Raw genomic sequence first — 24,610 nt, forward strand, 5'->3', positions numbered from 1 at the left:
ATGATGAGAGGATCTAAGGTTTGCCGAAAGGGTTTGAGAGGCAACTAAAAAAGAAAACAAGAAAAGGAAAATCGAGGTAAAATGGATTCAGAGCCCAAGAAAAATTAAAAAAAAAAAGAAAAGCAAATTTAAAAGACCGAAAATGGGCAAGAAAGGAAAGGCAGCGAGGAAATTAGGTGACGCAGAATCAGGGAATAGGCAAAACAATGAAAAGGGGAAAAAAGCGCATTCCTCCTTGAGACACCACCATCGGCAGCACCCTGAGAGGAGCAAACGTACCGGTTCGCTGCGAATAATTAATTCCTTGCTGACCTGCGGCAAGCGCGCTTTGCGCGACCTGAAGCGGTTGCAGCGCAAGACCCCAGATGGGAAGAGAGTGGAGAGCTTGTCTTAGACGGTCTCGAAATCTGGGCTCATGCTGGAGAGGTGGATCGCCCGCTGAAATCTGGTAGCCTTCTTGCTTTCATTGTTCAGGTGGGCAACATGTTGTGGTTGCTGCTGCTGCTGCTCCTGGTGGTGTTGCTGCGGCCACTTTTATCGCTCAATGACTAGCATATTACTCTTCTGCAATGTATGCAATGTATGTATATGCACATCGCATCCAATCTCGCTAGTCGGTTCATGGTGTAGGGTCTGCATCCCGTGGGGAATGCAACAAAGGACTGGCTGTGACGGCTAGAGGGACTGCAAGGACACCTCATAGTACGTCAGAGTCGATTACATACTTTCTCTGAACGACTTAGTCTCGAGATAGTGTCACTGCCGCTCCGAACCCATCTGACCAGTCGCAGCGTCCGAAATGGCCAGCAGGCCCGGCACGTCAATGAAGGCTGATGGAGACCTCCTAGGTGCCTTCAATCGGTCTCCAGCATGGCAGGCAGACCCCGTAGAATTTCATAGCCGCCTAATTGATGACCGTCGTCCTCTTACGTTGGAACTGATGACCAGCCGATGCCGAGCTGATGCCGGCTCACGCAGGATCCCACGCGCTTTTTCTCGGCCCATCGCTCACTCTATCGCACAGGGGATGGAAAATGTAGGATAATCTCTCATCAATCCGGTCTGGAGACATGCCTGCCCGGCTTTCATGCTAGAGTGCGCCATTTCTTTCCCATGTCCCTTCTGCCGTCGCGAAACCGATTTCTTCTCTCCTGCGTCCGCTCCGGGGAATAAAAGACGAATACCGCTGGGGCGAAACCGCAGGAACCTGTTAGACAGGGGAATCAATGTGTTCTGAACTCGGATCGGGTTCAGCTCACGAGGTCTTTACAATCGAGGCGCACAGACAAAAATACGCGTGGGCTCCGCCTGACGATTTTCCTGGGAAGGCGCAGAGGTACCGTCACAGCCATGACTATTCTTTTCACCACCCCCATGGTATGTGAGTAAGCGCATTAAGTTCGTGCCACACTCGCTCAGCTCGAGTGAGTAGATAGGTAATGGTACCGTCGCAAGTATACTGGAGGCTTAGTACATGCTCCGGCTGCGGATCTAGAGCGGAGACGGACCTGCGCATCGTTGGGTCTACTAAGCCACTTAGAGTTCGCCTCTCGATGGGTCCTCCTCCCCGCGTTCACCAGAAGGCCCCAGTCGACTTTGATTTTGACAAATTGCTGGATATTTTGGTTGGATCATGTGGATGCTGTCAGGTCTTTTTCTTTTTTTCGGGGCGGCGAATTGCGGCTTTTGCGGGGAAAGACAGAACGTATCAGAAACCGACCCAATGTACTGAATCCGGAATGTAGAAATCCCCTTGTTGATATCGTCTGACCTAATGATGATCCCGGACACTATAACCTGCCGTCTTGAATATAATTGGGGCCATTACCCTCACCGGGGGAAAGGTTTCGCCATCTTTAGTGCGGCCCTGGTCTGGTTTGCATTGCGAAGGCTTTGATATATAAGAGTGGTCAAAGATTCTTCGCAAACCGGCCTCTATCCTCAACCATCTCCATTTTTGTGTCAGAGCTTATCTTATACTTTTCCGTACAAAGTACTCTCGGCGGGCAATGAATACCTCTATATGCGTTGGAGTCGCGTTTGCGTTTCTTTTCCTTATCATTTCGAAGATCCGAACGACCCTCTTGTCAAGACGGGTCTTCACACCAAGCAATGAGGTGAACTGCAGTGACCTCAAGCCATACCCGGCTCAACCCATCAAAGGTCGAGAGAGGTACCGAGTGATGATGGACGTCCGCAGGTTAGACGTGGTAAACTGGCTCACTGTCGACAACAACTACATGGATGAGCATGTTGTTCGGGGTCAATTACTGGAGAAGGAAAAGAGTAAAGTGCTGCAATGCCTCCCAGAGTCATACGACGCGTGCATGGAAGCATTGGAGGAGGTGGTCGACTTCCTTTGTCAACGGTTCTCGAGCGTGTTCGAACGAAAGAAGTCCGGTAACGAGTGGACTATCCATAACAAGATGACGGGTGAGACGTTTGTCTTTGGTGGAGAGAATAAGGAAATCGATCCGCTCGAGGTTGCCGTGAGGTTGACGATGGAGGATCTGAGCATCCTGATGAAGAACGAAGACGACGAATACTATCTGTTAGTATACACCATCGCGACCCATTATCGTATGCTCGGACAGTAACTGATGATTCGGCAGAGCGGCCAGCGCAAGTCTATTCCCGGTGGGATGGACGGTGCAGGAACGCATCGGATGGACGATCTCTAAACTTCACAATCCTGTGCCTTTGTGGCACCAGCAAGTCGCTAACTCTGTCAGCAAGTGAGTGGCTTCCTTCATAGCTCAGCCGCGATGAGTGAGGAGAGAAATGCGGTAACTAATTTCTTCAAATTAGATTTCTTGCTCGTCTGACCCCAGAGTCCCCGATGGAAAGATCCAATTACTTCGTCGAAGTAAAAAGACCTGACGAAGAACTGTTCGATATCCTCTACCGCCCGACTTCGTTGTCCGAAGACAATCCAGATCCATCCCCGCAGGATATTGTGATTCGACGTGAGCGTCAGACATTCCGTCGATTACCTCGTACGGGAGCGATTGTGTTCGGTGTCAAGACTTTCTTGACAACATTGGAGGAACTGCCAATGCAAGAGCTGCAAAATCTCGCAAAGGAGATCAAGAGTTGGCCCGAGTATGTGGGAGAATACAAGGGTCGGGAAATTTGGGGACCAAGAGCACTCGAGTTTTGTGAAAAGAAAACTCGGATGATGGAAAAGCAGGAGGTCTAATGAGAGGAAGGAAGAAAAAAAGGAACGGAATGAAGGCAGGCACGGAAACAGCTTGGTGGTATTTTGCCTTTCACGCTTCACGCTTCACGCTTCGTATCCCTTTGTTGCATCTGGACCAGCAAAATCGACGGAGAGGGCGGCTGTCTGATGATTATTTGCAAAAGTCACTGTCCTTAGCATTGCATCTGTACTTTTGAGCCTGTTTTGTTTTGTTTTGTCTTGATATCCGTTGTTGGGCTGGTTGTCTGTCTATCTGTCTGTCTATCTGTCCGTCTGGTTGGTTGACTGGTGGTTATTTGTTCTGTTCCTGGCGGTTCTACTCATTGGCATGGTCGAAATTGGGTGGTTTGTATGATTAATGACGAATGAGGATGACGTATTTCATGGGATGAAACGAAGCCAGTATAGAGAAGCCGATAGATGGACCAATGAATTGGAACATTTATCGAGTATGCAATAATTATATAGAGAATATTGTATGTTCAAATGACAGTTCTACTAAATGCAGGACGGGTATATTATGTAGGTGTCACATTCATCAGATCTTAGATCGTGGCGAATCATCCTGCTTGAGCCGTACGACACCCTGGTTCTCTCCAGCATTAGCACTGACTCAAACCAAGTGGGGACTTCGAATACGTAGGACAGCCATACCTCTTGCGTGCATGTGGCGATAAGGATTCCATCTTTGGACCAGAACTTCTGAAGAACCAAGCCTCTTCCCTCGCCAGCCCACGGACTTTCCATCTCGGAGAACATCCATTCGTCTGCCCGGAATGCCCAGGGATTGTGGAAGTAGATTGAGTGGTCAAGGCTTACCATCATGCCCACTTCCTTGTGTTCTTTGGGGTCCTGACTCGTAGCCTTGCTCAAAGCGCCCTCTAAGCGACGGCGAAGCTCCACGGTCTCTTCCTCTTTCAGCTCCTTCAGCGCACGTGCAATGTCTTCATCATCTAGATCTGACGGGTTCTTGAGAGCTTTGAGAAGCTTCTCGAGCTCAGCCGGCGAGGAAAAGCGTGGGATATCGTGAACTCTCGACACAGTGCCAATGAAATAGCTGTCGGTAATGTATGCAAGGGCGGATAGGTGGGCACGGTGTCCTCCTGCATCGGATATCTTCCCTCGTGACCGGAAAAACCGTCTGACCTTTTTGTCTTCCGGGGCCAAGTGACCTACCAATTATTAGTCCACGACGTCAAGGGAGACCCATCACTCTGCGTTCGAATACTGACGATTTACAATCCCCGCTCTGTGTGATTCGAATGGTCCGCCGCCCGATTGTTGGAATGCCCGTTTGGCACCAGGTTCCGACTCCTCTGGTAGCGCGACGGATGGCATAGATGAGGCATGCTCAAGCCTTTTCCTACCGCCACTGTTGGCTTTGCTGAAACTCAGTGTGGTGGTGAAAATAGGCCGACCGTGCTGCCTAGCTTGCACCGTGCGGGTGATGAAACTTCGACCGTCGCGGACCCGCTCGACGTGGTAGACGATGGGGATTTCAGAGTCGCCGGCCAAAACGAAATAGCAATGCATGCTGTGGACGGCAAAATCATCGGGGACAGTTCGCATCGCGGCGGCAAGAGATTGGGCGATGGCGGCACCGCCGTAAATGCCTCGTGCGCCCGGAGGATGCCAAAGAGGTCGCGTGTTTGTGAATACATCCTGGTCGGATTAGGCGGAATCAGAATTAGCCCCTCAAATGAAGAAAGAAAGAGAGAAAGGAGCAAGTGTCATACTCTGCCTACGTCAACCACAGGGGTCAACTCTAAGACGTTCTCTATCGGCGCCTTCGAAGGGTCCAGTGGCGGGGGTTCGAACAAAGTCACGGATTTAGCCATAGTGGGCATATACAGTCCCTAACAAGCACAGGAAGTAGTCTTGATTGATTGCAAGTCGCTGACCTATGAAGGGCGCTCTTTTAATTTGAAGCCCAAGTCGGAAAAAGGGTCAGGGTCCAGGAGTCAAGACAGCTTTTGGAGGGGAAAGTTGGAGTCTTCACTTTCCAAGTCCCGCCCTGCTGTTCCGCGCGGTCTGTCCCAATCGGGCAATTGCCGAGGTTCCATTTTTGTGGATCGGGTTATGAAATGATCTTCATGGATAGAGTCGTTCGTTAGGTCGTGGTTAATGCACATTGATCTGGTATAATGGGGTGTCAAGACGAGATTATTCAGTGTCAGCCTCGGCATGACTTGGAAAGTGCGACCGTCAACGTTTCAGATGACAGCTGTTGCACAGCGGCTCTATAATGACTATAGATGCTGTGCTTGCACATGCTCCATTCTGTCAAACGTGATGCTGAAACCTGATGTACGGCGGGTATGTCTGCCAGAGGCGTGAAAGGTCGATTGTTGAAATATGAAATTCAATGCACTTCCTGTCTACCTTGAGCGGCACTCATGGCTGATCTATTTTCAGACTCTACAAGATTAGGCACCTATCACAAACGGTTTCCTAGGCTGCGCTGAAAGTAGACCCAAAAGAGTGAAATGGTAGAGAAGAAGATTCAAAGACACAGCTCTTTAAGCCGGTGGCCCAGTGCCACAGCTATATACTCTAGATTCGCTATGTTTCAGATGCTGTTAACAAGCGACAACTAGACTGGATCGGAAACCTGGAAAAGGTACTGCAAATTATGATATAATTGACTACAACAAGAGTGAGCTTTCGGATGCATCGACGAGATCAGAAGTGTTGCTGTTCTCTGCAACTGTTTTGAGCAACCGTTACCACATAAAACACATATCCAATATCCTCAAGGAATCCGGGGGCATCTCATCGAAAAAAATTTTCCTCCCGAGGAGGAGGTATGAAGGTATCCCAGCCCTTGCCAGGATTAACCAGCTCGGGAGCCTTGACTTGGAATGTCTTGTTGTACACCTTGGAGCTTCGCTTCTTCTGAGAGGACTCTGGTTCTAAAAGTCGCTGTAATTGCTGGCGCTGCATCTCTTCATCAGTCAAGCGCGGGCGATGGCGATCACCCGCTCGAGATAAACCGGGGATGTCCCACGCATGGGCACATAAAGCCCCAAGGCCAGAAAGAAAGGCGAAGGTGCTGGGAAGGCCAAGGCTGACGATTTCCAAGCTGCCCATAGGGAGCAGATTTCGACAAATGACGTTGAGCAGGACGTTCAAGAGAGCGAGGAGGTTTGAACACAGGCAAGGTCTGAAAAAGCATTAGCTGGATGGAATGGAAGATCCTCAAGGCGCACGTACAGAAACAGAGAATAAAGCAGGAAATTGCGGTCCTGAGGCTTAAAGCAGACGACTGCGAGCGACAAAGAGTATGCAATGGCGATGAGGATGAAAGCTGCGATTGTCGTGGGTGTCTTATTCGCAGGGAACTCGGCCTCGTCATCCCCGAATGCTAGAGGGAGAACTAGAAACCTTCACAAACAGACTTATCAGCACCTTGTTCTATGCGCTATTTGCGATGGACAGGGACACACCCCACAAGAAGCACTTGCGACGAAAATGCCGCGGAGAATTTCCATAGTGGACTGACGAGCTGTAGCGGTATATGTCGCTCCTGCGATGCTACAGAGAGTTCTTGAAGTTGAGGGGTAGACATCGCAGGTGATCCCCAGCCTACAGCTTCTGTGAGGGTCAAGGCAGCATCGACAGAAGCTGTCATCGGTGTGGTCTTGGGTGTAACTTGAATCAAAATGAGCGCGAGGAGCAATACGTAAGGGAGGCGATGTTTGATCTAAAAACCGGCGGTCAACGAAGTAACCACGACGATACGGCGCGGAAAGTGCGATGTACGATGCAGATATTGTAGTAGAAGACGATGGCTGTGCAGCTGATGGACGGATTCGAGGCGCATGGCAGCAGGGGTAGGGAAAGCAACCGGTGCCAGTAAGAAAAATAAGATGGCAATTATAGAACGTGGTCACAGGGGTCGTGCATCATAATCTCTCGCATTCATTTGATCAAAACCTTGACGGCCGCGACTGATAGATTTCAGCGGGCGAATGGCGTGGAGTCAATGGCTGCATACTAGTTTAGTGCTGCTGCTATAGCTTCATCTATTTCGCGGTTGCTCAGGAGTATTCAATGTCGATCAGTCTTGTATAGCTCGCAACCCACGTGTGATGCAAGTTGCCATTTTCCATATGTGCGAGGGCTTACTCCGTTTTCTTTCTCCCCCCCCCCTCTCCCTGTGTATTACTAGATCGTTATCTTATGCATGTCTGGGGTCAAATCCCTCACAAGACACCCAGAATGAGTAGTTTGAGAACGGCAGGAATTGAAGTGGTGGGTGGGGGGGGGGGGGGGGGGGCTTGGAAATCGACCGAAGGATTTTGCTCTGGCCCGAGCACTTTATCAGCAACAGTCGACAACAGCCTGTCGATTTATGTGGCCCCACTAGCTTGCAGAACCTATCTTGATTCTTGAGGTCTGAAAGGAGACCAATCTGTTTTTTTTTTTTTTTTTTTGGATGGCTTATAGTAAATATGTAGTCCATACTTATATTCTCAGGCCCCCGAGACGCTTCTCTTCTTCCTCAGCTGTATGGATTTCGTGTTCTGCGTTGATCAGGCGTTTCATGATATGAGTAGTCTCCAGGAAGTTCGCAATGATACTAAGGGTCCCTAGTCGACATTGAGATTCTCTCGTTGTCTTGGCGGGCTTCGTATTGCCGGCGGCCTTGTACGTTAGATCCGGCTGAATTCCGTTGACTTGGAGTATCACAACAAGCCCATACAAGCTGAAGCAAGCCGGACTTGTCGATTGTCCAGTCTCTAGACGCTATAGCAATTCTTGAGTCACGAAACCCCGGAGAATTCACAGAAGTACTGCAGCATATATCGTCATCGAATACTTATAGTCAAGCCTTGGGACACCAGAGGCGAAATCATCATGGCAAGTCGAGAAGTCATATCAGACTATGTAATTCTAATGTTCTTGAAACTTGTGGTTAGTGGAAGCCAGCCCTGGGTTAGCTCAATTCTGCCACTTTTGTCAAGTCCGACGAAAATACAACGCTGATGCTGAAAACCGTTTCTCCTGCGCTTTTGAACCCGCCCATACCATCACAAATACTCAATGTCTCGACCGGGAACCACTCCCATCAATGGTGATGAATGGTATACCCCTCGAATAATATCCATAAAACAACATATAGTTCCTTCTCGGACGAACTTGGATTGCCCATGGCACATGTGAGGCCGGAAAAGTTTCAAGAAATTGCTATGCTGGATGAAGCCTGGGGTTGTCGGCCGTGGATTTAGCAAATGAGGCAATATCTCCTAGAACCTGAGCAGCATGAACACTAGCTGATGTAATTCGATTCCTCGAATCAGTTGCATTGCTCTCCGGGTGCATATACAAATTCGCACCTCTGTCAGTGCCGGACATTCGCCTCTTCCTGAGAGTACAATTGACAGCAAGACATTCTTCATGGCGTTGTAGAGATCGCCAAAAGGATACACGAGTTTTTCTTTCGCAATATGGCAGAATTCTCACTGGTTTTTTATTGTCATATTTCGCGTTCTTCCGTCGGATGCTCTGACTTGAAAGCTGACGGAGCCTTGGGTATGTGTCAACCTTGAAGCTGATGCAGGGTAGCAGGTAATGCGACAAACCGGAGCGGAGGTCGCACGGCGTCAAACCTTGTATATGATGTATCGACTCTTCCAGGGGCCATTGTTCAGTCGTAGGCGTCGCCCGGCGGAAGTACGAGAACTGTAAAATGTATCAAAATCATAGAATAGTCTATGAGTAGCTCTGAAATCATGTGAATGACAGCTTGTCTCTCGAACGTATGGATCAGGCTTCAGATTTAGATAGCTACATCGTCAGCATCATTGAAAGATAGGCCCGCATTACATCAGTTCCGCATCGCATCCGTGAAGAAGCTCTCAGGGACAGAGACACAATCGAGACATTTGAACACCTTGTGAGCGACAGGGTGTAGAGTTTAGCATGAAGGATGAGATCCGCCTGGAAATCTCGGTCGGCTTCCCGTTGACCGAAGGGGATTTATGCGCCAATTCGGGATCTCGTCGGGCTGGGCGGAGTTCCAAGGATTCAGGTTCTTTTACGGTCAAAGAGAATCCGAGGTCAATTGAATATTGCTAGTCCTCGTAGCGATATGCGTGTCAATTTAAGGATTGATAGGGAAGAATGGGAGAAAAGGCCATCACTACCTAGGTAACCATGGAGGATGTCATCGTGTGTGTCTCTCTCTTCATCGAACAAGTATAGCGGGTAACAAACGGGAGAACGGGAACTGGAATGCCTCAGGCTTGGGTGAGGGCTTATCAGGATTTTACAGTAACAACAGTATTAACAATATTACTTGTTGGTAGAAAAGCCACCTGCCACTTGTCGAGTATTTCCCAAGATCCCAGGACTCAATAGTAGACGAGTGATTGGGAGATTGGGAGTGATTCAGTCAGCCCTATTACCCTACCAATGCTATCATTAGCATTACTCAATGCCTTATGCTATGACGACGTTGTTTTTTTTTCCCTTCAATCATTTTTGCCATCATTATTGCCATGTGTTGACCGGGAGATCGGATTTAAAGCGGTTCCAAGGCGCGGTGCACTGGCAGCGAAAAGTTTTCGGGTTCCGCTAGCCACTAGGGCCAAAAGCAGCGAGGTTCCGGCCATCCCTTTCAAACTAGTCCTAGTCGACTTTCACTCCCCTCCCCCGTTGCCGGCCGCCTCCCGAGTCCATTTTCTTCCTTTCCAATCTCTGCAAAGCTTCAAACGCTTCGCTCTTCTTTCCCTTCCCCCACACTCCTCTCCTCCTTTTCCTTTTGTTCTTCTATAACATCCCATATACCCTTCCATACATAATGTCCGCCACTACCCCTAAGGCCGACGCGCCTACTGGCCTCGCCCTTTACTCCAGATTCGCCTTCGCTGGTGCTGTCTGCTGTTCCGTCACTCACGGAGCTCTCACTCCTGTCGATGTGTAAGTCGGACACCGTCTCGTCTCGCCCACGTCGCAATTGAAGAACGCGCTCGGTATTCCCGCCTGTGCGCGCGCTTGATCGACTTGCCTATCCTGCCATCCGACCATGCCCGTTGCTGACGTCCTCTCTCTTTCTCGTGCCTTGCAGCGTCAAGACCAGAATCCAGCTTGACCCGGTCACCTACAACCGTGGTATGATTGGTGGTTTCAAGCAGGTCATTGCCAACGAGGGTGCTGGCGCTCTCCTCACTGGTTTCGGTCCTACCGCTGCCGGTTACTTCCTCCAGGGTGCTTTCAAGTTCGGAGGTTACGAGTTCTTCAAGCAGCAGTGGATTAACCAGCTCGGTTACGAGACTGCCTCCAACAACCGCACCGCTATCTACCTTGCCTCTTCCGCCACCGCTGAGTTCTTCGCTGATATCGCCCTGTGCCCCCTTGAGGCCACCCGTATTCGTCTTGTCTCCCAGCCTACCTTCGCTTCCGGTCTCATGAGCGGTTTCGGTAAGATCCTCAAGAACGAGGGTATCGGTGCTTTCTACTCTGGTTTCGGTCCTATGCTCTTCAAGCAGTATGTCTTTCCGCGACTTCCCGGCCGCCCGCGCCCATAAATAAGGATTTGCGCCATTGCTAACTTCCGGCAGGGTTCCTTACACCATGGCCAAGTTCGTTGTTTTCGAGAAGACTGTCGAGGCTGTCTACGGCTTCGTTGACAAGAACTCTGTCTCTGAGGGTGCTAAGACTGGTATCAACCTTGGCTCTGGTCTCATTGCTGGTTTCGCTGCTGCCATCGTCTCCCAGCCCGCCGACACTATGCTCTCCAAGATCAACAAGACCCCCGGTGAGCCTGGTGAGGGTACCGTTTCTCGTCTCATTAAGATCGGTAAGGAGCTTGGTCTCCGTGGCTCTTACGCCGGTATCGGTGCTCGTCTCTTCATGGTATGCTCAGCCCTCAAACGACGACAGATTTGGACTTTGAAGGCTAATTTCCTCTCCAGGTTGGTACCATCACCGCTGGTCAGTTCGCCATCTACGGTGACATCAAGGTATGTGGATCTCTGTTCGTCAGCTGCTTCCAAAGCAGATCGCTAATTGAGTATTGTAGCGTCTCCTCGGTGCCACTGGTGGTGTTGAGATTGGCAAATAAGCGTCGAATTGTACCATTACTTGACTATGTTAGACCTTTAGTTCTGATACAATGCATATATATTAGATTAGAGCATGATTCTTGGAGGTTGGATCCCGCCGACGCCACCAACGGCGGTTTGTACCAATCCGGCGTAGGTACTGCTGATCGTATCGGTTGGGAATAGTATACTAGTATACTTGAAGCGTTACTGTATGTTTGTCATGATATCAGGGATCGAGATGACTTGCGTAACTTACTATATGTGTGGTTAACATTCGCCCATGAACACATCAGTATAGGAGTGGAGTGTCAAAGCACCCATAGCCCTTCACCACACTCATGTCATCCACGTCGGTATGCTTGGTTTTGTATGACCACCCAGCAACTGTGTTGCTTAGGAATTCAGAGCCCTCTGTTGTCTTCTTCCAGATACAGGTCCCAATCACGCCGAGCTCCGATACGACCGGGCCCGAGCCAATCCCCTGCGGCGACATGAGCACATTATATACCGCCGGCGAGTGGATGCGCTCCATCAAGATGTATGCACACCACGCGGAACGCGCAACCGAAGCCAGAAAGTCAGGTATATTCGCCCCATAGACATTGTGACCCCCACCCTCAAGTGACGGTTTCAACACGTAGTTCCTCGCGACATCTGAATCAGTTGCCCAGTTTCGAGCCTGCAGACCCGCTTGGGACTCATCCAGCGGATACATGGGTACAAACGTCTTTCTGATCTTGGCCGCCTTGTTCGGTGACAGGAACCTCTCCACAGATCCGGGCTCTGTGAGGGCTTGCTGAACCTTCTTAAAAGTGAGGATCTGTGCCAATAATGATGGGCATTTGATGGCTCGGGATGTCTCCAATCGGACTCGCGCCATCTTGCCTACATGGTCGTATTCGTCGGCTTCGTAGCCTGCGCGCAGGTAGACGACGGAGATCTCGATTGGGACTTGTGACTGCAGCCACGGTGGGTGAAAGAGCAGCTCTTTCGTTTTGGACAGGGATGTGTGTTCGAGTAGATTGTCGCCCCATTCGACACGGTAGGCTGGGACGGGACTGGCTTGATTCCACAGCGCATATTCGACGGGCCGCTCGTCAGCAATGTTGAAGTTCTGGGGCTGGACAAGAAGGAGGACTGCTGTTTCTGCAGCTACCTTGCTCTTTGCTTGCCCATAGAGGGTGTGCGCTCCAGCGAGGCAGGCAGCTAGTGATTGAATATTGTTGTTTTCGGGCAAGGCAGCAAGACCAACAGGTGAATTCCCGTTTGTGAGGGAATTGTATGCCCCTGTACGGGTGAAATGGCGGTGCATATCCACGGTCTTTTGTGCATGGGATGCCCCGGCGCAGGAGAAGGTATTGAACTCCACTTGCTTCAGCTGCGGGATGGAGATAGAGCCGTCGGCTGGGTCAATAGCCAGCTTGGAGGTTCCGTCGCCTTGAAGCATGTAGTCCGAACGGAATATTCCACATGAAATATTTTGGGTGTACCCACCTACGCGCTTAACGTCTTGGTGTATCTCCCACAGAGCCGCAGCAAGCGGGTTGACGTGAAGTATTTCCTGTAGCGTTGTCTGTATCCAATGCTCGTCTTCGGTCATAGCACAGTACAGCTCGTTATAGATGCTCTGCAATTTTAGTGCTTGATCGAATTGCGCTCGAGGGAATGGCGTCGGGAACAGCGTGACTCCGATGGGACAGCAGAGGACACTGTGTGCAGATTGGCTGCGCACGCGCTTGAGCATGAAGCCATGATTTATTTGCCAATCTTGAACGCTGGAAGCCAGCCAGAGGCCTTGCTCCTCGGATAGTGGCGGAGGGTACATGTCAGGTTATTGTTCACATGGATGTACAGTAGAATTGACACCATTGATCATCTTATCTCAAACACGGATACAACATAGTGAGAGAGTAGCAGTCTGCTCACCACAGAGCTGTGCACTGCCACACTGCCTCGTGGCCTACCTAGTACTGATGGGCCTATGACTGATGCGCATGTGAACGATTGTCTTTTGGCACTTGAACTGATTAAGTGTCAATCTGATTCTATTCCTAATGTAGTTAGCGCACTGACTCCACCGTATCCGCTTCGGTGCCTGAGGATTGCCGCTCTTCCTCCGCCGCCGCCGCCGCCCCCGAATCTGTGCTTGTGCCTGGCCATTGTCACATCTCCATTGATAATCATCCACTTTGATCATGCTCTAAACTCCTCCGATCGCTTGCCATGTTGACCCTGTATTCAGGGCTCCTTCGGGCCCTTCCCTTCGTTTTTCTTCTATTTACAGTCTCCGTAACCTCTGAGCATACGTCGAACTGGGCAGTTCTCGTCTCCACCTCTCGCTTCTGGTTCAACTACCGCCACCTCGCCAATGTCCTTTCCCTCTATCGCACCGTTAAGCGGTTGGGTATTCCTGACTCGCAAATTATCCTAATGCTCCCTGACGATATGGCCTGCAACCCCCGCAACGCTTTTCCTGGAACCGTTTACAGTAACGCCGACCGCGCAGTCGATCTCTATGGCGACAACATCGAAGTCGACTATCGCGGTTACGAGGTCACCGTGGAGAATTTCATTCGCCTCCTGACCGACCGTCTCGACGAGGATGTGCCCCGCAGCAAGCGGCTTGGTTCCGATGCAGGAAGCAACGTTCTGGTATACATGACCGGCCATGGAGGCGACCAGTTCTTGAAGTTCCAGGATTCTGAGGAGATTGGGGCATGGGATCTGGCGGATGCCTTTGGTCAGATGTGGGAAAAGAAGCGTTACCATGAGCTTCTGTTCATGATCGATACTTGCCAGGCCAACACCATGTATACGCATTTCTACTCGCCCAACATCATTGCTACCGGATCGAGTGCGCTCGACCAGTCCTCGTACTCCCACCATGCGGACAGTGATGTGGGTGTAGCGGTGATTGACCGGTGGACATACTATGTGCTGGAGTTTCTTGAAACGCAGGTAACGAGTGCGAACTCGAAACAGACCCTGGGCGACCTCTTCGATTCTTACGATGAGTCCAAGATCCATTCCCAGCCTGGTGTGCGGTGGGACCTCTTTCCTGGCGGCGAGCAGGAAGGTCGCCTGCGGACGGTGGTCGACTTCTTCGGAAATGTCCAGAATGTCGAAGTTGAGAATGTCAATGGCACTGAACCGGGCTCCCTCAAGGAGGACCTCATTGAGATCGCCCGGCTAGTTGAGAAATGGCGCACACACGACCGGGACATGTTTGCCGGGCATAATGACTCAGTTCTGCAGGCTGGGGCAGCCGTTTCACGTCCGGAGTCAGATATACACCATCAGTTGTCCCCGCATCACACTGTCAAGATGAAGGTTGGACCCGCGAGGATGACCGAGGAGTCCACCTGGGAGAAGCGGTTCATTGGATTGACTGTGCTTAGTGCATGTGCTGCCGTCTGGCTCGGCGGCTCTGTCCTAGGCGCGAGCTCTGCTTGATATGAGTTGTCGTATAGCGTGTAAAGCGTGTCAGTTTTCGTATATTCTATTCGTGTTCATTTTCACTATACCTAAGCTCGTTCATTATGAATCTTTCTCTCTCTCTCTTTTTCTTCCTTCTTCGCAAGATCACGAAACTACTTGCTTATCAAAGGACTTGCTAACCAAGATGATTGTGATTACTGGGCGTAGTGGCGCAGAGGAACAGGCGGCAATTGCTTTTCTGACCATATTCAGTCAAGCAATGATCGCAAACGCAAATCTCTCTGGAACCACAAAATAGGAGCTCTGCAACCGAGTATGATTTCATCGATCTTAGGACGAACTCATACAAGGCAATTAGATCCTTGGTCTGATTACGGAGGAATTCATGTTCATTCGCATGTGGTGCAACATCTAACTATAAGCAGGAACGAACCCCTCTGTGACAGACAGGTACAGTACAAGCGCGTAATACGAGAGACGGAAGTGTGTGAGAAGAATTGGAAACATTGTCAGCCCTTCCCTCGCAACACCAGCAACTGAAAGTATGCCGAAGGTCTCCAACAAAAAGAGCAAAAGGAAAACAGGAAAGAGAGAAAGAGCAAGGGAAAGCTGAGGGAAAGGGGAAATTCTTCAGTGGAAACCAATTGAAATCGGGAGTAAAGCAATGAATCCTAAAAGAGAAAAAGAAGGCTTGGCAGCAACTCGACCTCCGCACGTGCCAGACGCGTCGTCGGGCCCTGGAGATGCGCGACGGGAAAACCGATTATTACTTCGTTACTTCTGTTAACTTACTTTAGCCGCTCAACTGCCCTACTTTGCCCTCTCTTGACTCGATCTCAATTGTCCCCAATAAACATCCTACCCCTCTTAGACAATGGAGTCTTTGACCTTCTAGAATTTGTTCTTCCCTTTACTTGCAAAAGATTGCTCCTCCTACTTCTCTCCCTCCCATTGTTATCCCACCATCTTCCCATAAACCCCCCCACGGAGTTGGGGCCTGTGGAAGGGGGCGCTTTCTGTCGCTGCTGCTGCTACGGCTGCTGCTCCTCGCACTTCACTGTCTACTTTATCAGTTTGTTGAAAACTTTCCCCCGAATACTATCATTAACCCGAGCATACATACGCGCGCGCGTGTGTGGAGGTGATTCTCGATAAGAACTTACCCACCTAAAGAAAAGACCGGCCCAACGGACCCTATCTTCACGTTCGAGTCGAGGAGAGAAGTAGTGCGGCGGGGGTGTGTCTTTTCGCGCCTTGCTTAGTTTTCACCCGCCGCCATGTATCTCCCTCGTCAACTCATCTCCCATCTATACCTACAATTACTCCGCTCACATCACCCATTGTCCCCGCCGGTGCTGATCCTCGTCGCCCTTGAACCCGATGCGCTCTGTGCCTGTCGAATCCTGACCGCCCTACTCAAGCGCGACTATATCCCCCACAAGATCCAACCCGTGGCCGGCTATGGTGATCTCTCGCGCGCCGGCGAGGAGCTGGTTAAGCCCATGCGGACGACGAATGGCGGTAGCGGGGGTGTTGTCATCTGTCTCGGGGTGGGTGGCTTGGTTGACCTGACGGAGATCTTGTGCTTGAGTGGCCCGGACGAGGAAGACGAAAACAATAACGAGGATGACGGGGGACGAGGGGCACAGGATATGGGAGGGGTGGAGGTTTGGGTGTTCGACGCACGACGGCCCTGGAACCTGTCCAATGTGTTCGGGGGCGAGGCTATCACTGATGCTGGTGGCATGGCAGACACTGGTACCGGCAATGAGAGACGGAAACTGCGCGGGGTGGACAGAGGGTGCATCACGCCCGGGTACGCATCGGGCAATGGGGGCATTGTGGTCTACGACGACGGAGATATTGAGGAGGAGCTGGGTAAGGAGAGAGAGGCGTATTGTGAATTGATGGCGATGCCGGAGGTGGATGAGGAAGTAGATGATTTTGACGACATTGACGCCGATGGCTCGGAGAGCGACGGTCAAGCCGATCATCCTTCTAGCTCGGATTCCAAGAAGCGGAAGTCGTGGTCGCGCCAGGACGATGAGGACGAATCCGACGAGGACGACGGTCCGCCTCGTCAGCGCAGGAGGAGTGATTCGGTATGTTTTGTTTGTCCGCGGTACTCGCGGCGGTTGTTGTTCGAGGCTAACCTGATTGCTCTCGTGCAGGGCTCGTATATCATCTCATCTCCAAGTCGTCCCCGAAGGATGGGGCACGATTCCTCCAACTCCTCTCGCTCCGTTACGCCGACGTCGGACTCGCCATCCCCCATACATCCCAAACCGCCTTCTGAACGGACCTTAAGGCGTCGATTGCTTCGCATGCGAAGGAAATATGAAGGCCTCTTGCAGAGTTACTATAACTCCGGCACGTCGTACTCGGAGCCGATATCGTCCCTTGTATATTCACTTGCGTCCGAGCTAGGTCGAGAAGATAATGATCTACTGTGGCTGGCCATTGTAGGTGTGTCGAGCTTGGAACTTAGTGGCCGAACGATGTCCGGCGTGGGCGTCTCTCATGCGCTGGAGTATGGTGGCTCGGCTGGTTGGGGCGGAGAACGAGGCGAACGAATACGGCAGATCATGAGAGATGAAGTCCACCGCTTAAACCCTCCAGATCCCTACGAGCGCGACATCAGAGGCGAAATCAACGGTGTCATTCCGACCACTGCTCGGTCACCAACCGACAAGTCAATCCGACTCTCTCCCGAGCCTCGGTTCCTTCTCATTCGACACTGGTCGCTCTACGACAGTATGCTTCATAGCCCCTACCTGGCATCAAGATTACATGTGTGGACGGAACATGGTAAGAAGCGATTACACAAACTGCTCGCGAAAATGGGCATCAGTCTTAATCAAAGTCACCAAAACTATACTCACATGGATATGGAACTTAAGCGAGTATTACGGCAGCGTCTGCTCAAATACGCACCAATGTACGGACTCGATGGGCTTGTTCCTCCTGAAGCCTCCGGTCATGCTGCATCTCGCGAAGGGTGGGGTTTCGTCCGCTGCTGGGGTTGGAAGGCTTGCCTTTCTGCCACTGACGTCGGCGTTATCATTGGTGCTATTCTAGAGGTTGGCCCGGAGGATGCTCCTGGCACGTGGGATGCGAAACGGCTATCGAAACCTGCCCTCGAGACGAATGACGACGTATCTACTGAATCTGACCTGTCCAGTCTTCTCCCCCGGTTTTGGAGTGCGTATGATGCGCTGTCACTGACATCGGAGTCGCCGACGTTGCTCCTTGGCTCACTTTCTCTTGCACAACATCTCCACCGCGCCATCCTGCGCACTGGTACATCGTTGTTGTCCAAACATCAGATCCGGCACTTGCGCGCATTCCGCATAGCCGTTGTCAAGGACGGCCCGGATCTCAAATTGTTCACCAACCCTGGAGCGCTGACGAAGTTGGCTCTCTGGGTCGCGGAGGCCATCCGCGTGCAGGAACGGGAACGAGCGGATACCGTCAAAATCGGCCGCAGACGGGCTGTTGGCACCCCATTAGTTCTGGCCGGGCTTGATGAGGATCGAGGTCTTTATGTGGTCGTCGGCACAGGAGGTGGAGGAGGTGTTGTCGACTTTGCTGCTCTAACCAAACGCCGCGAGGAGAGACGACGGAAAAAGGAGGCTAAGGAGAAAAGCCGGAAAGAGCGAGAGCAGCGTCGAGCCAAACGCGCTGCGGAGCGTGCAGCAAGGGATGATGACGAGGACGAGGACGAGGACGAGGAAACCGAAGAATCCTCCTCGGAGTCCGAATCGGAATCCGAGGACGAGCAGGACCTGCGTGGCAACAAGCACCTCCTGCGGAATCGTTTTGGGATTGCCTTCCAGGAAGTGGTCCAAGAAACCAGTGCCCGCGTCCGCATCGATAGTTTCGAGCACTGCGTGGTCGAGGTGCAGAAGGAGGATCTAGGAGGCTTTCTCGAAGCTCTCAGCTTCCGCAGCGTTGTTGGCTGATAGCCGCGACTGGCAAAATGTTCTTAGGTTTATGCCGCGACCCAACCCTTTGTTACTGTTTCATGCTCTATAATCATCTTGATGTGCCTGCTGACACACCATTCTCTTATTCCCTAGTCATAGTTGAGGCGGTATGTGGACATTCTGATACACTATCTTGCACGGGATGCAGCTTCGAGGAGTGCTGGTGAATTTTTTGTTTTCTGTTTTCTTTTCTGCTTCAAAGTTCTGGAAGACATAAAAGGAGGAGGACATGCATAATGACAGGTTGATAACCATCTTTGCGATCATTCGACTTTTTTTTTTTTTTTTTTTTCCTCACTGTGTTCAATGACTGTAACACCTTCTTCGGGTTGGTTGTGGGTATTGACACTTTTGGATATAGCTGCATTCTGTCACTGGTTGCTTTGCTTCACTCATGATGACTGATTTGCATCTCCGCACATTGTCGTGGCGCTTGTGGTGTTTTGAGTGGGTTGGCTGCTGACTGTTGTTGATGTCCTGGGTCTTCTATTCCTGTGCATAGCATATAGCATCATGCATTCAGCAAGATATGAGTTTTTCTCTTATTTCTCTCGACCGAGCTGAGTGACTGGAGATTGGAGATACGGGGAGTTCGGCTTTCTGTCCGATCTTCCTCACACCCTCCCCGCTTTATTTCCCCACATCGCCTTATCTTTCCAGTCTATTTATTGCGCCCTCACCACAACAAAACCCCCCATCATGTTCCAAATACCAAGCTATAGAAAAGTTCATACTCACCATGGCTAGTTTTCGCAACTACCCGGTGCTGTCACGCCAAAGCATCCTGGCTCAACTGCCCCCTGAGTCCACCATCGACGCTGAAGCCCAGATCGCCAAGCTCCTCTCGACCACCTCACTCAGTCGTCTCGTCGTGCTTGATGACGACCCCACCGGCACTCAAACCTGCCATGACATCGCTGTCCTTACCGTATGGGATATTGACACCCTTGTCAAGGAATTCCGCCAACCGTCCGGCGGGTTCTTCATCCTAACTAACTCGCGCGCCTTTCCCGCCAGCGGAGCCGAGCAGCTGATCCGCACCATCTGCGAGAACATCGCCGAAGCCGCCGCACGCACCCATCAGACAGTGGACATCGTCCTCCGCGGTGACAGCACGCTGCGCGGTCACTTTCCCCTCGAAGCCGACGTCGCGCAATCGGTGTTCGGCCCCGCCGCAGCCATCATCCTCGCCCCCTTCTTCTTCCAAGGCGGCCGCCTTACCATCAACGACGTGCACTATGTCGCCGAGGGTGACTCACTCGTTCCTGCGGGCACCACCCCGTTCGCGCGCGATGCCACCTTCGGATTCCACAGTTCCGACCTCAGGGACTACGTGATGGAGAAAGCACCGGGACGGTTCAGCCCCCAGGAGATCCACTCGATCACCATCGAGGATATTCGTCTCGGAGGACCGGAACTCGTGTGCGAGAAGATGCGACAAATTCCCGAAGGCAATGTGGTAATCGTGAACGCCGCCGCGGAGTCGGATATGCATGTTTTTGTCGCCGGGTTACTTCTGGGTATGTTCCCCGGCCTCTATTCTTTCCTCATCCTAGATCAGAAACAAGGTGCATGGCGGATAACCCCCAACATTCCTTTCCCTTCCGCCTCCATCTGGTCATCCATACTGAATAAACAACCTATACGATCAAGCCAAATCCCAATCCCTGTCCGCAAAACCCTACCTCCACCGCACGGCCGCCTCGTTCGTCTCCACCCGCCTCTCCATCCCCACCATCCCCCCCCTCACAGCAACCGCTCTCGACCTCCCGCACCCCAAAAGTACAGGGGGCCTCATTCTGGCCGGCTCGTACGTGCCCAAGACCACCGCGCAACTCAAGTCTTTGACGGACCGCCACGGGCCGACGGGCACCAACGCCCTCGCCATCCTGACCCTCGATGTCCCTGCGCTCCTTACCCAGCCTACCCCTTCTTCCATCGCCAACGCCACCAATGACAAGACCCCCAGAATCCCCATCGCAATGGCAGATCTCGTTACCCACATCCAGACGTCCTTGCAAGCAGGGAAGGATACCTTGGTGATGACGAGTCGGGATCTCGTGACCGGTGACGGAGGAGGGGAGAGTCTAAAGATCGGAGGAAGAGTGGCGGAGGCGTTAGTGGAGGTGTTGAGGGGGGTGGTCGCTGGGGTAAGGCCGCGGTATATCGTTGCTAAGGTATGTAGAGCAATTTCGTTTCAGGTGTGTTTTTTTTTTTTTTTTTCTATTATTCTTTGCGGCTCGTTTCCTGGCTCGATATTCTTCTTTGTGGTTTCGCTCAGATGGGCTTGGAATCCTGGGAACTCGCGGGGTTTGTGCTAAAGGGTTGTTGACTGATTGCCCATGAATGGATGGCTGACTTTTCTGGTGCTTCTGGCAATAGGGTGGGATCACTTCGTCCGATGCGGCTACGAAAGGACTGGAGATCAGGCGCGCCATGGTGGTCGGCCAGGCGGCGCCGGGAGTGCCAATTTGGCGTTGCGATGAGCCAACATCGCGACATGCGGGGATTCCGTTTGTGGTATTCCCGGGTAATGTCGGTGGGGAGGGAACATTGTGTGAGTTGGTTGAGGCGTGGAGTTGATCAGAGTGATGTTGTTCGGTTATGACAAAATTGGGTGTGCATATACCACACTAATCATACTAGAAGATCTAATAGAAGTCATTCAGAGACATTAATGATACAGCGTCAAATCAGTGGCAGGACAGCTAAAATCTGAGACTGAGATTGTGTTAGAGTGGCCCCATGGCCACGGAATGTGTAGCTTTATTCGACTAGACCTAACTGGCAGATACACCAGCACCTAAGTCAAAGCATGCAAGGCATTATGTACAGCGGTTAACCGTCGGTTCCTGAATAGCGACCTCCAAATGATATCCTGTACCCTTACGGCCATTGAGTCATGGGAAGATAGCTGTCCGGTTCTTACGACCAATTACAAACCGGCGGCACCTCATCGATGCGAGGCATGCCATCTGTAGTATGCCACTGGCTGGCTGGCAGGGACATGAGGAGTACGACGTGAAGACTGGAAGCAGCGCAAAGAAAGACGATTAGGGCAGAGAAGTGTAGAAGAACCAACCTTGAAAAAGTTTTGCCGGTAGGCGTCGACTTGTTCGCAATGCAAGCACTCCGGATACCAGATCAACTGGGTAATCGGTCAGATACGGCTGCGATTGTGTTCTCATCAATGCTTGTTCGTCCAGAGCAAGGGAACGGCTTATTTCGAACCCAAATACCGTTCATCAATTTCTGGCCCTCGGCTTGGGTTTGGTGGGGAGCCGGCCCCGGTGGAATTGTGTTCTCGGATGCACTATACCACGACTCACGCGGGCGTGGTTGCAGTGCTAGCCACCCCGTTGGAGATACCATTGGATGTGACCTGGCGCTTGGCAGCCGATTGGGATGCGTCCTGTGAAATCAGTTGATATCAGTTATATCCAGACATTGGATCTGACAAGTTTCACACGATACGCGATGATGCGCATTTCGTTACGTGGGCCAACGCCGCTTCGTGATATACTTTGACTATCTTGTTTGCACTTACGTCCAATGAATCGATGCTCCGCTTGTGGCCGCTTGTGTCGGACTTCTTAATGACCTTCTTTTTCGGCCGAAGGGGCTTCTTCTCTCCGGGTTGGAAAACATCATCCGGCAGATCGAAACTGGTAATGGTTATCAGCATAAATGTGCTTGTGTGGTGCATGAGACACTTACTTGCGAACATGAGTGATAGCCACATCCATGACCCCGGGCTGATATCCAGGCCATGTGGTGCAAAGAGACTTGAACAGCTGGGCATCGGATGAGATATCCAATGACCGTGAGGCACCTTCACAGGTCAGCGAGTTAGTTCACAGGTGAGGTGCAATTGACGTACCTGGTTCGAGTGGTTTCAGCTCCAGCCCAATATAGTACGTTGCCGTATACATGACTCGGGTGTCCTCGGCAGCTTTCTCTTCCGTAGCCGGAATCTCTTTGTTTTCCGCACCGTTTTGCGCAGCAGCTTCGTGGGCCGCATCCTTAGTCTCATCAGTGGTCTCGGTTTTGATTTCCCTATCTTGATACTTAGTGGAGCCAGTCTTGACTGCCTCAATTTCCTCCTCGGAAGAAACCTTGTGTACCCTCTCGAAACCTTTAGGGAATGGGTGGGCGACGGCAATTGTAGCCTTCCTGTCAAGGGCACCGACGAGGTGGCGGATTTTAGATTCCACAAGACCAGACCACACCGACTCTGCTTCCTTGGTTCGGCTGGAAGCCGTAATGCTGAGGTAGTATTTGTAGTCCTGAGTGAAGAACGTGTGCCGTTTAAACAAATCATTCCAGTTGAGCTGCTTCATGAAAATCTTATCCACAATGTCACCGCCCCTCTGTAACTCTCGAAGAATCACAGTCTTGGTTGACACGGAAACATTGTGAGTAGCGCACATGGACGGATAGGCAGGCGTGATAATGGGCATCAAATGGAATCGATCACCGTTGTAGATCTATATTGACATCAGTTACTCACCTCGCCACGCATCGTTACTTTTCTCGGAAAAGCTTTACCTTAGGGTTCCACACTTTCATTTGGAGAGGGCCATCTTCAATTGGCTTCAGTAAGACGGGCTGAGGCCAGGCCCACTTTGTCATGATTCGGAAGAATTTGCCAACAATGACTGAGCCGGTGGCTTGAGGGTATAGTTGACACACTCGTGCGACAAGCATTGCCCAAGCAACGCCACCTGGGAATCCCACAACATTGGCATAAATCGCTCGTTCTAACCAGAAGAGGTGATGTTAGCGCAACAAGGAATATAGTCTAGGACCAAGGACATGGGCACTTACGCTGTGCCCACAGCTTAATGGCGCGCAAGGCCAGGCGGAAGGTTTTTTGCTGAGGTACAAGCTCCAGAATCTGGTCGGTCACACGGGTTCCATTGAGCGACCGAACTTCCTTTTCATCCAAGCCTCGCAGATAATCATTGTTCTTCAGGTCGAGACTCATAGGCACGGATGGTACGATCAGGCGCGCGAATATCAGATCGATGCTAATGCCCGACAGCTCCATCTTTATAATTGGGACGAACGCATCGGGGACTGGTGTCATTTTCTCGATTGCTCCAGGTGGGGCCATCTGTTCAAGCACAAGGGGGAATTCAGCAAAGAAATCGTCGATGACGACATGCTTGGGTCCGACCACCAGCGTATCAATATCCGAACCTGTTGACAAAAGGCATCAATATCCCTGATCTTAGCTCTGACAGGCAAATTCAGCCAAACTAACCTGGCCCATAGACACCAAGGCGGTAACTGCCGTATGTGAGAATCTTCCCTCCAGCTGCCTCCACGGCTGCAGGAGAGAGACCCTTCTTGCGGCTGACAACTTTGACAAACTCGATGGCGACACGCTGAAGAAGTTGAAGGACTTGTTGTCTAGGGTGCGCAAGCAAAGTCAGCATCTGTGTGAAGCAGCTTCAGCCAAACCTGACAGGATCCGTCTCACCTTCGTTCGGTCTCCGCCGGACTTTCGAAGTTATTCTGCGCCTTCAGCTCGGAAATCAAATCATCGTTGGCGGTAAGCTCATCTGGAGTAGGAAGGGCGGTGGAAATCGGAGGAGTAACTCCCCACTGCCTGGCTGGTGGTGCTGTCATGTTGGCTCTTTCGTCTGTCGAGTGTTACAGGATAAAGCGGTTGCGCCGAATAGGCGCTGGGAAAGCAGGCAGGCGACTAGATACGGAATGAGCGCGAAAAGTGAAGGAAAGACTTTACAAATTTTGGAATAGAAAATCACCAGATATGACGAGAGAAATATCTTAAAGTGTGGTAGTGACAATATGAAAGGGGGAGGATTAAAAGAGGTAAGGAAAAGTGGCTGGAACTGTAACAGCTGCTTTGATCGATTCGGACTTGGGAATGAGGAGGCGCTTGAAGGTTTATCGCCGGCCACCAGATC

The 24,610-nt window shown here is 51.3% G+C and overlaps 9 protein-coding genes across 9 annotated transcripts; 5 read left to right on the plus strand and 4 right to left on the minus strand.

The window, feature by feature from the left end:
* Positions 1–1,350: 1,350 nt before the first annotated feature.
* Positions 1,351–3,199, plus strand: ASPACDRAFT_55955 (heme-dependent oxidative N-demethylase family protein; the record flags this gene model as incomplete). The annotated part of the gene is made up of 4 exons (XM_020203076.1): positions 1,351–1,377; positions 1,995–2,551; positions 2,613–2,735; positions 2,809–3,199. The coding sequence occupies 4 exons, from the start codon at positions 1,351–1,353 to the stop codon at positions 3,197–3,199; spliced, it is 1,098 nt and encodes a 365-aa protein (XP_020060819.1).
* A 446-nt stretch (positions 3,200–3,645) lies between these two features.
* On the minus strand, positions 3,646–5,438 carry ASPACDRAFT_109098 (uncharacterized protein). The gene is made up of 4 exons (XM_020195350.1): positions 4,936–5,438; positions 4,432–4,861; positions 3,854–4,371; positions 3,646–3,785 (listed from the first exon to the last, which is right to left on the minus strand). The coding sequence occupies exons 1-4, from the start codon at positions 5,035–5,037 to the stop codon at positions 3,738–3,740; spliced, it is 1,098 nt and encodes a 365-aa protein (XP_020060820.1). The 5' UTR covers positions 5,038–5,438; the 3' UTR covers positions 3,646–3,737.
* Positions 5,439–5,797: 359 nt separating this feature from the next.
* Positions 5,798–7,149, minus strand: ASPACDRAFT_74119 (uncharacterized protein). The gene is made up of 3 exons (XM_020204124.1): positions 6,646–7,149; positions 6,413–6,583; positions 5,798–6,362 (listed from the first exon to the last, which is right to left on the minus strand). The coding sequence occupies exons 1-3, from the start codon at positions 6,765–6,767 to the stop codon at positions 5,972–5,974; spliced, it is 684 nt and encodes a 227-aa protein (XP_020060821.1). The 5' UTR covers positions 6,768–7,149; the 3' UTR covers positions 5,798–5,971.
* A 2,855-nt stretch (positions 7,150–10,004) lies between these two features.
* On the plus strand, positions 10,005–11,267 carry ASPACDRAFT_38040 (putative mitochondrial phosphate carrier protein (Mir1); the record flags this gene model as incomplete). The annotated part of the gene is made up of 5 exons (XM_020200384.1): positions 10,005–10,123; positions 10,272–10,691; positions 10,765–11,059; positions 11,119–11,166; positions 11,226–11,267. The coding sequence occupies 5 exons, from the start codon at positions 10,005–10,007 to the stop codon at positions 11,265–11,267; spliced, it is 924 nt and encodes a 307-aa protein (XP_020060822.1).
* A 272-nt stretch (positions 11,268–11,539) lies between these two features.
* Positions 11,540–12,994, minus strand: ASPACDRAFT_20358 (uncharacterized protein; the record flags this gene model as incomplete). Its single annotated transcript, XM_020198939.1, has 1 exon — positions 11,540–12,994. One exon carries the CDS (start codon positions 12,992–12,994, stop codon positions 11,540–11,542), a length of 1,455 nt encoding a protein of 484 aa, XP_020060823.1.
* Positions 12,995–13,472: 478 nt separating this feature from the next.
* On the plus strand, positions 13,473–14,837 carry ASPACDRAFT_74121 (GPI-anchor transamidase; the record flags this gene model as incomplete). The annotated part of the gene is made up of 1 exon (XM_020204125.1): positions 13,473–14,837. A coding segment is annotated over one exon (1,231 nt), but the record flags the coding sequence as incomplete, so codon positions are not given.
* A 1,128-nt stretch (positions 14,838–15,965) lies between these two features.
* Positions 15,966–18,650, plus strand: ASPACDRAFT_48985 (cell division control 45 family protein; the record flags this gene model as incomplete). The annotated part of the gene is made up of 2 exons (XM_020202193.1): positions 15,966–16,790; positions 16,860–18,650. The coding sequence occupies 2 exons, from the start codon at positions 15,966–15,968 to the stop codon at positions 18,648–18,650; spliced, it is 2,616 nt and encodes an 871-aa protein (XP_020060825.1).
* Positions 18,651–19,345: 695 nt separating this feature from the next.
* ASPACDRAFT_109114 (uncharacterized protein) lies at positions 19,346–21,380 on the plus strand. Its single transcript, XM_020195351.1, has 3 exons — positions 19,346–20,194; positions 20,328–20,851; positions 21,057–21,380. Exons 1-3 carry the CDS (start codon positions 19,414–19,416, stop codon positions 21,255–21,257), a joined length of 1,506 nt encoding a protein of 501 aa, XP_020060826.1. The 5' UTR covers positions 19,346–19,413; the 3' UTR covers positions 21,258–21,380.
* A 757-nt stretch (positions 21,381–22,137) lies between these two features.
* ASPACDRAFT_20592 (polynucleotide adenylyltransferase) lies at positions 22,138–24,308 on the minus strand (the record flags this gene model as incomplete). The annotated part of the gene is made up of 7 exons (XM_020198959.1): positions 22,138–22,339; positions 22,392–22,506; positions 22,555–23,161; positions 23,223–23,434; positions 23,502–23,876; positions 23,941–24,089; positions 24,160–24,308. 7 exons carry the CDS (start codon positions 24,306–24,308, stop codon positions 22,138–22,140), a joined length of 1,809 nt encoding a protein of 602 aa, XP_020060827.1.
* Between the last annotated feature and the right edge of the window lie 302 nt (positions 24,309–24,610).

Source organism: Aspergillus aculeatus (assembly GCF_001890905.1).
Source record: "Aspergillus aculeatus ATCC 16872 unplaced genomic scaffold ASPACscaffold_1, whole genome shotgun sequence".
Taxonomy (NCBI): domain Eukaryota; kingdom Fungi; phylum Ascomycota; class Eurotiomycetes; order Eurotiales; family Aspergillaceae; genus Aspergillus; species Aspergillus aculeatus.

Bases quoted from the DNA above. Each gene is read 5' to 3' on its own strand.
- ASPACDRAFT_109098 (XM_020195350.1), bottom strand. From the start codon at position 5,037: ATGGCTAAATCCGTGACTTTGTTCGAACCCCCGCCACTGGACCCTTCG. The intron at 4,862-4,935 runs GTATGACACTTG...TAATCCGACCAG, and splicing joins CTGTGGTTGACGTAGGCAGA to GATGTATTCACAAACACGCG. The intron at 3,786-3,853 runs GTATGGCTGTCC...GGAGAGAACCAG, and splicing joins TCGCCACATGCACGCAAGAG to GGTGTCGTACGGCTCAAGCA.
- ASPACDRAFT_74119 (XM_020204124.1), bottom strand. From the start codon at position 6,767: ATGTCTACCCCTCAACTTCAAGAACTCTCTGTAGCATCGCAGGAGCGA. The intron at 6,584-6,645 runs GTGTGTCCCTGT...CTGTTTGTGAAG, and splicing joins TCGCAAGTGCTTCTTGTGGG to GTTTCTAGTTCTCCCTCTAG. The intron at 6,363-6,412 runs GTACGTGCGCCT...ATGCTTTTTCAG, and splicing joins CTGCTTTATTCTCTGTTTCT to ACCTTGCCTGTGTTCAAACC.
- ASPACDRAFT_109114 (XM_020195351.1), top strand. From the start codon at position 19,414: ATGGCTAGTTTTCGCAACTACCCGGTGCTGTCACGCCAAAGCATCCTG. The intron at 20,195-20,327 runs GTATGTTCCCCG...TATACGATCAAG, and splicing joins TGTCGCCGGGTTACTTCTGG to CCAAATCCCAATCCCTGTCC. The intron at 20,852-21,056 runs GTATGTAGAGCA...TTCTGGCAATAG, and splicing joins CGCGGTATATCGTTGCTAAG to GGTGGGATCACTTCGTCCGA.